The sequence below is a fragment of the Belonocnema kinseyi genome, chromosome 3, assembly GCF_010883055.1.
Source record: "Belonocnema kinseyi isolate 2016_QV_RU_SX_M_011 chromosome 3, B_treatae_v1, whole genome shotgun sequence".
NCBI lineage: Eukaryota > Metazoa > Arthropoda > Insecta > Hymenoptera > Cynipidae > Belonocnema > Belonocnema kinseyi.
In genome coordinates, this window is record NC_046659.1 from 24,741,614 (window position 1) to 24,754,154 (window position 12,541).

The 12,541-nt window shown below is 34.4% G+C and overlaps 1 protein-coding gene across 1 annotated transcript in view; it reads left to right on the plus strand.

The window, feature by feature from the left end:
- Window positions 1-9,211, plus strand: part of LOC117169745 — a 53,990-nt gene extending 44,779 nt beyond the window's left edge. Inside the window, exon 3 of the mRNA XM_033356251.1 lies at window positions 8,972-9,211. Within this exon, the coding sequence (XP_033212142.1) occupies window positions 8,972-9,211 (240 nt within the window). The remainder of the gene's footprint in view (window positions 1-8,971) is intronic.
- Window positions 9,212-12,541: the final 3,330 nt, after the last annotated feature.

The following is a 12,541-nucleotide window of genomic DNA, read 5'->3' on the forward strand; positions in this document are numbered from 1 at the left end:
AATAAAAATATGATAATTAAATAATTTTCTTATGAAAATAAGCAGGACATCAAATTTAAAGGTAACTAATAATTGACGATGCGTAAAGTACCTACAATAATTTAATCAAAAAGGTTTACAATATACAGCATGTTGATTTTGAAGGAAACAGATTAAAAAATGAAGAGACCCATCGTCTCAAATATTCATACATCTAAAAATGTTAATATAATTGGTAATTTTCTTTATTATTCTCTTATTTATCTCAGTGCACTAAAATCATTACATTTTATTTTTAAATAACCAATGGATCAATTTGTTTTACATTTCAGGTTATGTTTTGCAATACAGTTTTGTATTTCTTTAACAAAAAAATTTTTATAAATGACTTCTTAATCTTTCAAAATGGCTTATATTTGAATCTGTATTTATATCACCTGTAAGTTATTTGTTACTGCTTTGAATTATGAAAACAAAAACCTAATCTCTACTCAAGCAAATCTCTACCCTACTCTAATCTCTACTCTTTTTTTATTCAAAACTTACCAATCAACACATTTTCTTCAGTCAGCATGAAATAGTAAACATATTACGTATAACAATATATACAACTCTCAGACAGTGTTATACAATAACAAATTATGTTAATGTATGTCAAAATAATTGAAAATATTGTGGTTCCACATGCGCATTGAATCTTACTGATTTTCGGCGCCATCTAGCGTTACCACCGAACACTAAAACGTACTGTTTTCAATATTTATACATGGGAGTAGAGTTCTGAGTTGGTTATATTACATTGAGAACGGTGACGAGAATGAGAATATTGCCGAGAATGTAACCGAGAAACAAATTCTCTAAGAATTTATGAGAATCTCAGAATTTATTTTAATTAACAGAAAATTGAATTTTTTCGTTACTTTTCCGTTGAAAAATCGACTCTTTTATTGAAAGTTTGTCTTTTTTATTTTCAAATTTATCTGCTTTAGCAGAATTTAAATCTTTTTCGGATAAAAATGCAACTATTTGGTAGAGAATTTAACTATTTTCATAGAAATTCATCCTTTTGTGGTTAGAAGTTCGTATTTTGGATTGAAATTTCAATTTTTATGTTAGAAAATTATTTCTTGTTAAAAAATTCAAATGTTGATCGGGAAAACTCGACTAAATTCTTTTTCAACCGAAAAGTCAACTATTTTTTTGAAAATTTATCTTTTTGTTTTAAAACTTCATCTGTTATAGAAGAAAATTTATTTTTTGTATTAAAATGCAACTTTTTGGTTAAAAATCGTTGAAAAGTTATATTTATCCTTATAACTTTTTTCGATAAAATGAAAATTTTCAGAGATATAGCGTTATCTTGTTGGTTAATTTTAATTATCTTTTTAAAAATTAATTTTTTTTTAATTGAAAATTCAACTACTTGAGTCAAAGTTAAACTACATTGTGAATTTTTTTTGTTGAAGGCTTATGCCTGGTTAAAAATTTAACTGTTTAGTGGAAAATACTTTCTTTTTTTTACATTCTCATCATTTATGATTGAGAAAGTATTAAAATTGTTGGAAATTTGACATGACACTTTTTCAACGGATCTCCACGTTTCGAGACCCCCTAAATCCGAAAATCAGGTCTTCACGATGGCGTCTGTCTGCCTGTCCGTCCGACCATCCGTCCGTAAACACGATAACTCTCGAAAAAATGAGCAAATCAAATCCATCTTTGACACACTTATTTAAGGTCCTAAAAGAAAGGATGAGTTCGCGAACCAGCTATTTTTGATAAAAATTCAAGAAGAGAGCGCATTTTGAAAATTTTTGAGACCACTTTTTTCTGAATTTGAAAATTCTATGTACGGATATTTATAATATTAAACAAAAATTTATCCTCATAACTTTTTTCGATAAAATGAAAATTCTCAGAGATATAGCGTTTTCAAAAATTTTCTAATCAACCGAAAATCAAAATTTGAAGCCAAAAAACGCACGATATGAAAAAAATCAAGAAAAGAAAAACATTTCTATTTGAAAGCCCTGCAAGATCATCATAACAAATTTTTGGATTTTCTTCAAAACTCAAAAAATAACATTTTTATTGCACAAAAAATAAGGAAAAATAAAAAATTCTATTTTGTGGACAAACTATGTAGGATACGAAAAAAGACGAATCAACAAAAATTGTTATCCTAAAAAAGATCTACAATTTAGTTGAGGATCACTTCTTGATAGGACGCGTATTTTTTGCTTTATTCGTGAAAAATAACATAGAAAAAAATAATAATAATAAAAATGTGTGGAAAAACGACGAAAGTTACGAGAAGAAAAAGATTTAACAAAACCTGTTTACAAATATCCGTCGGAAAGCGAGCGCGCAGCGCGAGTGTCCCGATGGGAATGTGTACCTCAAAGCCTACAGAGCTTTGAGAAACTTAATTTCTGAGAATACTTAATTCAGTAGAAAATTCAGAATATGAAGACGCATATAAATACTGCCATCTAAAAAAGATCTTTTTGATAAAGTTTTTTTTCAAGCATTCCAAATGCAAAGAATAAATATCCGAGCGCGAAGCGCGAGATTCAACTGCCAATTTTTTAAGATTGATATTTTTTATTTAAAAATTTTCGTTTTTTTGTTGTAAAAAATGATTTTTTAGTTTGAATTTTCCTTTTTTTTGCGTAAAAATGCATCAGTTTCGTCGAAAATTAATTTTTTTTGAACACTCATATTTTTAGTTTGGAAATTGATTTTTTTTTTCAAAGAAAACTTGTCTTCTGGTTCGAAGGATTCAATAATTTACATAAACTTTTATTTATTTTTTGAGTGAAAAATCTTTAATTGTTGGAAATTCGTCTTTTTGATTTCAAAGTTGTTTTCTTTTTTTTTATTAAAATATAAACTATGATACTTTTTCGTTGGGAATTTGTCTTTTTAGGTCAAATATTCAACTATTATGTTACGTATAATACGTTTTTGGCGTCATATACGTCGAAAACAGTCGAAAACCATCAATAACAGTAGAAAACTCCTGTAAAGTACGTTTTCAAGATGCCGACTTGCAAAATCAAGGTCATCAGTGTTGAAAAGTACATAAACTCATTTTTGAAATATAATAATTATTAAGAATGCTGTAAAATGCGTTATAGTAATTGAAAATAATAAATATGCATGGGCTGGGAAGAAATACCCAACATCATAATGGAATCCTATGGAAGGATGTGTTTTTCGAGCGGAAGAAAGGACAGAAAACAAATTGTAACCTGATTATAATTATACCTAATCATTACCTCAAACTGCTTTAACATTTATTCAAAATCAAAGAATTTTTAAATATTGGTATTTTCTACGAGATTTGCAAGACGAATAAAATAAAATAAATAATATAACACGAATCGATAAACACAAAACTATGAAAACTGATATATTATTATAGATTCTGCAGTATTGTGAATTACACTTTACAAATGATGCACAAAGTAGTATTTTTTCCTTTCTCGACTTTTATGAATTCGTAGGACAATTGGTCCCACATTTTCCTTCATACCCCCTCGATACATTTTTTTACTATTTCTGTAATGAAAAGTTGATAAGCTGACACGGCAACGACGACTTACATCAAGAAAAATATATTATTTTAGGTATTTTTCGACATTGACGCATGTGCACTAAAAGTTTTTATTCGAACGTAATATACATCAAAACGCGTAGAAAAGTAAAGAGTTAATATACGTGGTAGTATACGCGTAGAAGACCACATATAGGACGTAGAGTGTTATACGTTACCAACCCTGTATATGGATGCTTTCATGCCTCTGCAAGCAAAAAACCTGCAAGTATACCAACTTGAGAAAAAAGTGAACATCTCTGTGTCAAATTATAGATCTTCTGAAATTAAACAATAATTAATTGTTTAAATAATCACATGTTTTTTTAATTAATTTACTTCTCCAAGCAATGACTAACCATAACATTTTATTCGGAATATACATTTTTTTACATTTTTTGGGAATAAATAAATGTTCAAACAAGTTACATTTATTCTTGTAACGTTTTTTCGGCCTGCTGCCCTTAAAAAATTGACTTGCTCACACTTCCATTTCTTTACAGAATTTTCTTACAACTACGTCTTACAAAGTACTACCCATTCACAACTTATAACTAATCCGCTCGCTCCTATAGCCTAACCATCCTCGCTGCGCCTCGCCTCGCACGCATATCGCTCTTTTGTCGCTATGCCTCGCATTACCAGCCTCTGTCTCCGCAGCTAACACCTAATACTTAACTACTATTTACAATATGTACATTTCTCTGACATCTACTTCATCTCCTATTTACACTCTTTCCTTCTCCATTCTTCTTCCTCCTTCCTTTTCTTCTTCTCTATCTTACTCAACACCCCCTTCACCCATGCTACTGCCCTTTTGCCACCCCTTTCATGCAACAATACCTCCATGCTTATCCCCCTCGTTGCCACCTTTTCACATTCCTCTAACCAATGCTCCAATTTTGCGTCCCCCTTCCCGCACAATTCACACATTCTTTTTTCTCTAGAAAGCCAGAAACTATTATAATTTTCCATGCAACTACACCTCATTCTCGGTATATGTTCCTGACTTCCCTGCTCTCCTTTCTTACACAAATACTACGCTCTCTCCCTTGGCATAATTCACACATAGTTTCCGTTATACCTTGACTCTCTTATTCTCTCCACTCCTTTCGCCTTCCCTTTCTCCATGCCATTCTTTTGAACCAACTCATATACCTTCCTTCCTCGTGCATTCTGCTAACTTCATCCATCTGCAATCCATTCGTTCTAAAATACCTTTCCCTTTCCACCTCCATCTTTGCACCACTACGTCTCTCACCACAATCAAACAATTTCATTCTCCTTCAGTTCACTTCCCTCTCTTCCATTGGCTCTTACAACTTCCCCCTATCCACTGACGGGAACGCGCTCTTTAGATCTACAAAAAACGCGTACACTTTGGCACCCTTTTTGGTTAACTCTCTATCCACCACGTGTTACAAGACGTAAATATTATCAATAGTGCTCCTTCTCTCGCTAAAGCCCGCCTGTGTCTCCGGCAATATTCCTTACCCCTCAACATCCTTTTGCAGCCTATCTTCTAATACCATCGCGTATATTTTGTACTCAGTATTCATGAGCGTAATTCCTCTATAATTTTCCTGCCTCTCCCTATCCCCTTTCTTATACAGTGGTACAATCAACCCCTTTCTCCATCCTCTTGGGAATCCCTCCCCCCTCCATACTTTTTTCACAACCACCTTCAGCCTCTGCCTTACCTCTTGTGTGCCAAACAGCCATGCTTCGTTCTCTACCCCGTCAATCCCTGCTGCCTTCGATTTTTTCAACTTCCATATCTGCTTCTCTATCTCCTCGTCGTTCAGTTCCTCTTCATCTACCTCTCTGTTTCTTCTAACCCCCTCATCTCTCTTTCGAATATCTGACCCCTGAAATGAATCCTTAACAAATTTCCTCCATTCGTCGCTCCCTATCTTCTCAATTATCCCCACTCTACGTTTCCTAAACCTATTAATTATAATCCACACGTTCCCTTCTGTCTTAACACTTCTCAACTCCTCTTCCAGCTCTTTTTCTTTTTCCTGCTCTTTCTTCTTACACATCGCCCTAAACTCCTTCCTGATTTCTACGCACTCCCCCCTTTTCGCGGTTCCTTCATTCCACTTCCTGTACTTCTTTTTCACCTTTCTCTTCATCATTTTACATTCCCTATCTCACCACGGCTTTACCATTCCTTTCTTCTTTTTCCTAAATACCTTCTTTTGCACACAACCTTACACTTTCTCTTGTAGATCCTCCCATATCTCGTCCACGGACTCCCCCTCAAAGCTAATGTTGCCCAACTACTCCTGATACTTCTCTATCGCCTCTCTCGTCGATGACACCCTCTACCCTAACGACCCTTCTTTCCCACCCTGCTTTCCACCCTTCCTTTCACTGCAAATCTCTCTATCTCCTCAAACCCTTGCATATTCATAATCACGTAGTCTATCACCGATACACCCCTCTTACTCATATACGTGTATTCTCCCTCTTCGTCCCCTTTTACCATACCATTCGCCACCGCCCACCCTCTATCCTCCATCCAGTCTCTTAGAATCTCCCCCTCTTTATTTATTATTTTATCCTTCGATTTTCATTCAAAGCTCTCCCCTTCCTAGTATGGGCCCCCTTCCCGCCGAATTCTGGCATTAAAGTCTCCCCCCATTACCATTATACCTTCATCTCTCTCTCCTAGTAATTTTTCTACCCTTTCTTTAATCCATTCCATCCTTATTGTACACAGTCACAAACTTATACATCACCCCTCCTATCTTTAAGGCCTTATTTGAACGCACTCCCCCTCTCCTCCTCCATGAACTTCTTCCTCTAATCCATCTCTAACCCCTTACTAGCCCTCTCTTTCCTTTCTACTTTGACCACCTACTGCAGTCTGCACCTATACCCCCTTGGCAACTTTCGCTCTACTCTATTCCACTCCTTTCTCTCTACCCACGTCTCTACCAAGCCAATCACATCAAATTCCTGAACATACCTCCAGAAATCCTCATCTTTCTTCTTTACCCCTGCTACATTCCAGTACAACACCTTTAACATTCCTTCACCCTACTTTACTCCCACCCCCTACTTCCCCGAAACAAATTCCCCTGCACTTCCTTCAACACCTTCTTCTCCTCGTCCTATGCCCATATTTTCTCGTCTATTTTTATTTTCCGATACCCTACCTTCACTGCTCTCCCTGCGCACCTCTCCTTTCTAGCCCTGTCATTTAGCATTATCTGAACATCCCTTTCCTTCCTCGTCAAATCTTGATCGATAAAAACCTTATTGACCTTTATCATATTTTTGTTACGCATTACCACCAATTTTGCTTCCCAGCTCTCCAATTCCACCACCGCTACTTCATTCTCCTTTCTCCCCTCCATACTAAGTTTCCCTACCTTGCCTTCAACCCACCCTATGCTCTGTAGCAGCACTTCCACCCTGCCCTTTCTTCCCCGTTCTTGAGCTTCAATCCGTGTTCGTACGCTTTTTCTAAAGGGACTCTCTAGCGCGTTTTTCTCCGGACTCTCTTTGCTTTCCCTTTTCCTCTTTAACAGATCCTCCCCCTCACTTGCACTGGACGCTCTCTCCCTTGCCTGATCGCTTCTTCCGCTCCGATTCTTCCCCCTCCCTAACGCGCCACTTGACACCGGGCCACGCAAAACTGGCCGTCGTGTCCCTCTGTAAATTTTCTCCCCGCCTACTTCACTACCAGCACTGCCAGTACTCTCGCTGCCCAGCTCACGCTCGTCCGTCGGTAACTGAAACTATCCATACACAGAAGGACTCACTGCTGCCCACAGATGACACTTAGGGCTGCTTGCGCTTACCACACTAAAATTTCAGTTTCTTTGCCCTATTTCACCTCTCACATCCCCTTTAGCCACACGTTCCTCACCCCTAACATCATCCATCACTACGAAAACCGCCCTTGCCCGCCATGAAGGCCCAAAAACTTAAACGCAAAACTACCCCACTCCCTTGCAAACCTAACCTCACTTTCCCTATTTAGCCAAATTCCACCCCCCAACTACAATGTAAATTAACTTCTATCTTCCCAATGTACCCCTCACAACCGTATTCACCTCCTAGACTTCCACCCTCACACTCCACTCTCACCTTCCACACAAACTTTGTAAAAACTTCTCACCGCCTGTCACTGCACACTTTCTCACTACCGCCACCAACATGCAAGTCAGGTTACATTTATTTAAATAATTACAAATTGCTTTCGAAGTCATAGGGGAAACTTGAAATGTACATTAATAATTATTTGTATTCAAAAATGACTGAAATTTCTAAAAATTAACAATAATACGTACAAATTAAATTTGGTCTATTTGTGTTATATTTGTGACCCTGTGTGGAGGGGGGTGAGGGGGAGGGTAGAAATAAAAGTTGTTAATATGGTTTTATTTCGTGGACACACCTCTTCAATCCTTTAAAAAGATGGCATGTTTCGACAAGACCCTGAAGTGTGGAATTTCTTACTCCAGAAATTAAAACTTTTTTCATGGGGTGGCGGGGCGACCCTGCTTGTAACTCAAAAAGCGAAGATGCAACCTGAGCGTTTCGGGAAAAAATTTTCATAAAGATTGACTCAGAATATTTATTTTTTATTCAATTCACTAATGCAAGTTATTGAGTAATTCTCAACATTACATAAATCATCCGATGAATTTAATTTTACGTTGTATAATGTACGTTATGTAATATAAATAAAAGTGCTACACGACAGTAGTTGATTTTTTAGCCTATAATGGCGGCAAATTTCTTTTCGCCTATAAGACCGGCGTATACCTAAATTCGCCACTGATATTATTTTTTATTAGTTTTTATCATATAATCCCTATAATATTCTAATCCAAGGTGGGAGTCTATAACCCATACGTGGCGCGTCCCCAGGAGACGGATAGGAGAATGCTCCCTGGAAACAGGGTAATGCTGAAAAAATAGGCCCCGCGGACCAAACAAGCTGGGTAAAGGATACACCGAGAAAAAAAAACCACCCAAGTTAAGGTGTCAACAACCGTACCGCGGACTGAATGACACCAGGGAATGGTGTTCCAAACGGTGCCTCTAGAATACCAAGTCGCTTGCTAGAGTATTCAGACCTTACCCCCGCAAACAAGGGTCTGCGGAGCGGACTCTTACTTCCCTAACTACTCGTGGGAATAAAATGGAGTCGAATACACAAATAAGTTTAGAAAGTAGAAGTGACGAGGAGCTGGAATTGGCGTGCTAAGATATCGATGGAGAAAGGAGTCAGTTTGATCTCCAAGATGAATGCAGAGGAATGCAGGATCTTTAGAAAGCTGGTTTAACGGCTTCGAATACTGGATTGGACAGTTTTTTGCCAAGAAGGTACGAGAAGCCAAGAAGACTGCTGGCATGAAGGACACATATTGAAAGGGAACTCAGACGGAGGCAGCCCTTGTTTGCGGAAAGAGGGCGAGAGAGCCAACTCTGAGGACCCAAGAGAGAACAGCCCAAAAACCATCGGCAAAGAAGCAGAGGACCCGAAACGTTGAAGTGGGGACATCAGCAGAAATAACAAAAGAGCATAAGGTGGAATCTCCTCCTAGGCAGATATGGAAGAAGGAGGCCCTGCGAGTCGCTCGATCAGAAGCGGTGTTGGTGAAACTGACATAGGAGCAAAGTCACGCGCAGGTTCTTAAGGACTTGAAACACAAGATCCAGCCCGACACCCTTGGTGTCCAAATCAAGAGTGTAATGCAGACAAGGAGCGGTAACGTCCTCTTTGAGGTGCGAAGCGAAGCAGAGGGTAAGTCAAAATTGTCCTCATCTATTAGGGAAGTATTCGGAGTAGCGGGAAACGTGCATGAGCTCGTTCCCCGCACTGAAGTCGAAATCTTCGATTTAGATGAAACGATGGAGGATAGGAGATTAAAGAAAAGAAAAGAAAAGAAGGGCAAAGAGCTGGGGAGTGTGACGGCAAGCTACACGGCTATCTCTGCAGTGGAAAGGAGGAAGTAACCAGGACAGACCAGCTTCTGTGTACAAGAAGGTGCTCAACCTTAGGAGAGGCAGCCGCGCTACGGAGATCGCGGAGATCGCGGTCGTTGGTAACGTCACGATAGTGATCAAATTAAGATCTTTGTTTACATTTATATACAATAAGATCACTGTAGTGACGCTATCAATATCCCCACACTACCGGGAAATGCGGACCCTTCTCGGTGTGTTTTTGAACATTTTTCACCAGCCCTTGTAAAAAAAAAATAATAATATTCACATAACCTCGACATATACACGCACGTTGTTAGCAATATCAAAAATGTTTTGATAAAAAAAACACCAAAAGGTGTGTGGGGACGTCCGTTAGCATGTCTGCTATCATTTCCCAAATTTTGAAGACAAAATATTTATTATTCTAGAAAAAAGCCGGGGGAACCTAAAACTGGTAAAATCGACAATTTTCTAAGTATCACATGCCCTTAATGTAAATAGATATAGGAGACAAGATTTCTGGGTCTAAAATGTTTCAAATTTAGTGCTGCATATCTTGGTCATATTTTTAGTAAACAATTAATTTTTAACAACTAATAAGCGAATTTTCGATAAAATAGTTAAATTTTCAACATAAGAAATTACTTTTAAAAAATTAATTTTTAACTTGAAATTTTAAGATATACTTCAGTCTGCAGTTGAAAAATTAATGTTTAACCCCCCAAAAAATGCGAATTTTCAATCGAAGAAATTAATTTTTATCTAAACAAAAACAAAAGAAGATAAATTGTCAAATAAGAAGGTAATTTTTAAAGAAAAAAAATGTCTCAACAAAATTGTTAAATTTCATCTTCAGAAAAAAATTTTTAAATTAAATAATAAGTATTCAGCGAAAAATGGATTAGTCAAATTTTCAGATAAAAAATAGAATTTTTGACAAAAGAAGTTAATTTTCAAAAAATAAAGATTAATTTTTAACAAAAATGGGAGAGTTAAATTTCTATTGAAAAAAAATAATTTTTAATAAATAAAAACTATCGAATCTACGGGAAAATAGTGAAATTTTCAACCAAAGAAATGAATTGAACAACAAAACGACTAATATTCTTCCAAGAAAAAAATGAAATTTAAAAAAAAAGAAGAATTTTCAACCACATAGTTAAATTTTCAACTAAAAAATTTGCAGCAAAATAGTTTAATTTCCCCAAAAAAATCTTTGAATTTTCAACCATGTTGTAACAAAAGAAAATATTTTTACCTAGAAATAGTTTTTCAATCCAAGAAATAAATTCTAAATTAAAATAGATGAATTTTTAAATGAGAAAGGTTTTTTTGCAAATAAAACAAAATAAATAACAACAAATTCTTAACAGAATTGTTACATTTTCAAAGAAAAAAAAGTTCCATCGAAAATGATACAGTTAAATTTTTGTTTTAAGGGAATGTTTTTTATAAATGACAAAAAAATCGAATTTTCAACAAAACAGTTAAATTATCAACCGAAAAATCCATTTTTAAACAAGAATAATAATTTTCTATTTAAAAGGATGAATTTTCAATTGAAAAAGATATTTTTTGTTGAAAATTTTAACAAAATTGTTAAGTATTCAACCTTAAAAATGAATATTAAAACTGTAAAACAAGTATTTAACAAAAAATGTACTAGTTACATTTTTAGATAAAAAATTTAATTTTCTGCAAAATAGTTTCATTTTAGATGGAAGAAATGACTTCTCAACTGGAAAATATTTTAAACAAAAAAAAACGAATTTAAAACAGGATAGTTAGATTTTTAATAATTAAAACTTGTAATAATTTGTTGAGAATTTTTTAAGATTTCAAGAAAATAAAAACAAAAATTCTTTAAGGTTCCTAGGAAGAATTAAAGTAATTTTTCATTCTGAAAAATTAAATTTAAGGGATTATTCAAAAGTATCTCAATAAATTTCACACGATTTCAGAATTGCCAAAGAAGAATCTGGAAGATTTGAAGGCAATCTTTTTAATTTTATCAAATTTAAAAGAAAATCAGTCAAAATTTAAATTATTTTCAAGGATTAGAAGGCTTAGAAGGGCTGACAAGATTAGAAACAGAATTTTCTCAAGATTAATATTTAAACATCGAGTGTAGCACATTTTAAAGCAGAATGTTTTAATTTGGTAAGATTACTAAATTTTTAAAAAATCGAGTAAATTCAAGCAACATTTGGAAGAATGGAAGAGATTCAAATCGAATCGTAAACTTAATTTTTTTAGAAATTTAGATTTTTAAAGATTTCAAAAATAAAATTTAGAAAAAATAATGGAATTTCGGAAGATTTCAAGGAGATAAAACTATATTACTCAAAATTTCTAGGGAAAATTTAGAAGATCATAAGTTAATTTTGTTACATCTGGTATGATTATTTAAAATTTTAAGAAAAATTTTGCTGAGTTAAAAATATTTTTAGGAATTTAATTGGTTTTAAATGTATTAGAATTATTTAAAAATTTGCAAAAATTGCCGAAAATTTATCAAATATCTCTTGATTTCTTCCAAACTTCTAAATATTTTAAACTTTTTTTAAAAAGCCTCGAATTTGTCATGCTATTTTAGGCTATAATTACAATTTTGGGGATTTTAAGGGAAAAGCCGAAAAGTTATTAACTTGAACTCATTTATATATAAACACTTTAAAAAACATTTAATTTCTTGAAATTAAAAATGTCTTAAAAATTAATTACACTTTTAAAAACCTTTAATGTCTTAAAATACTTATCACAATATTACAAAACTTAGTTTTTACCCTTTCATTCTAATTGTAAAATGGTTGCAATTGTAAATAATTGTAAAATAAATTTAACAAAATTCATTTCATTAAGAAATCTCTCATAATTTTAAAAGAGTCAAACCAATTCTAAAGGTAAGTCTTTATCTATAGTATCTTAATAACTAATAAAATTTCAATTAAAAACTGTACTCTGTATACATCGATTTTAATAATGAAGAATAATAGTACTTTCATCAATATT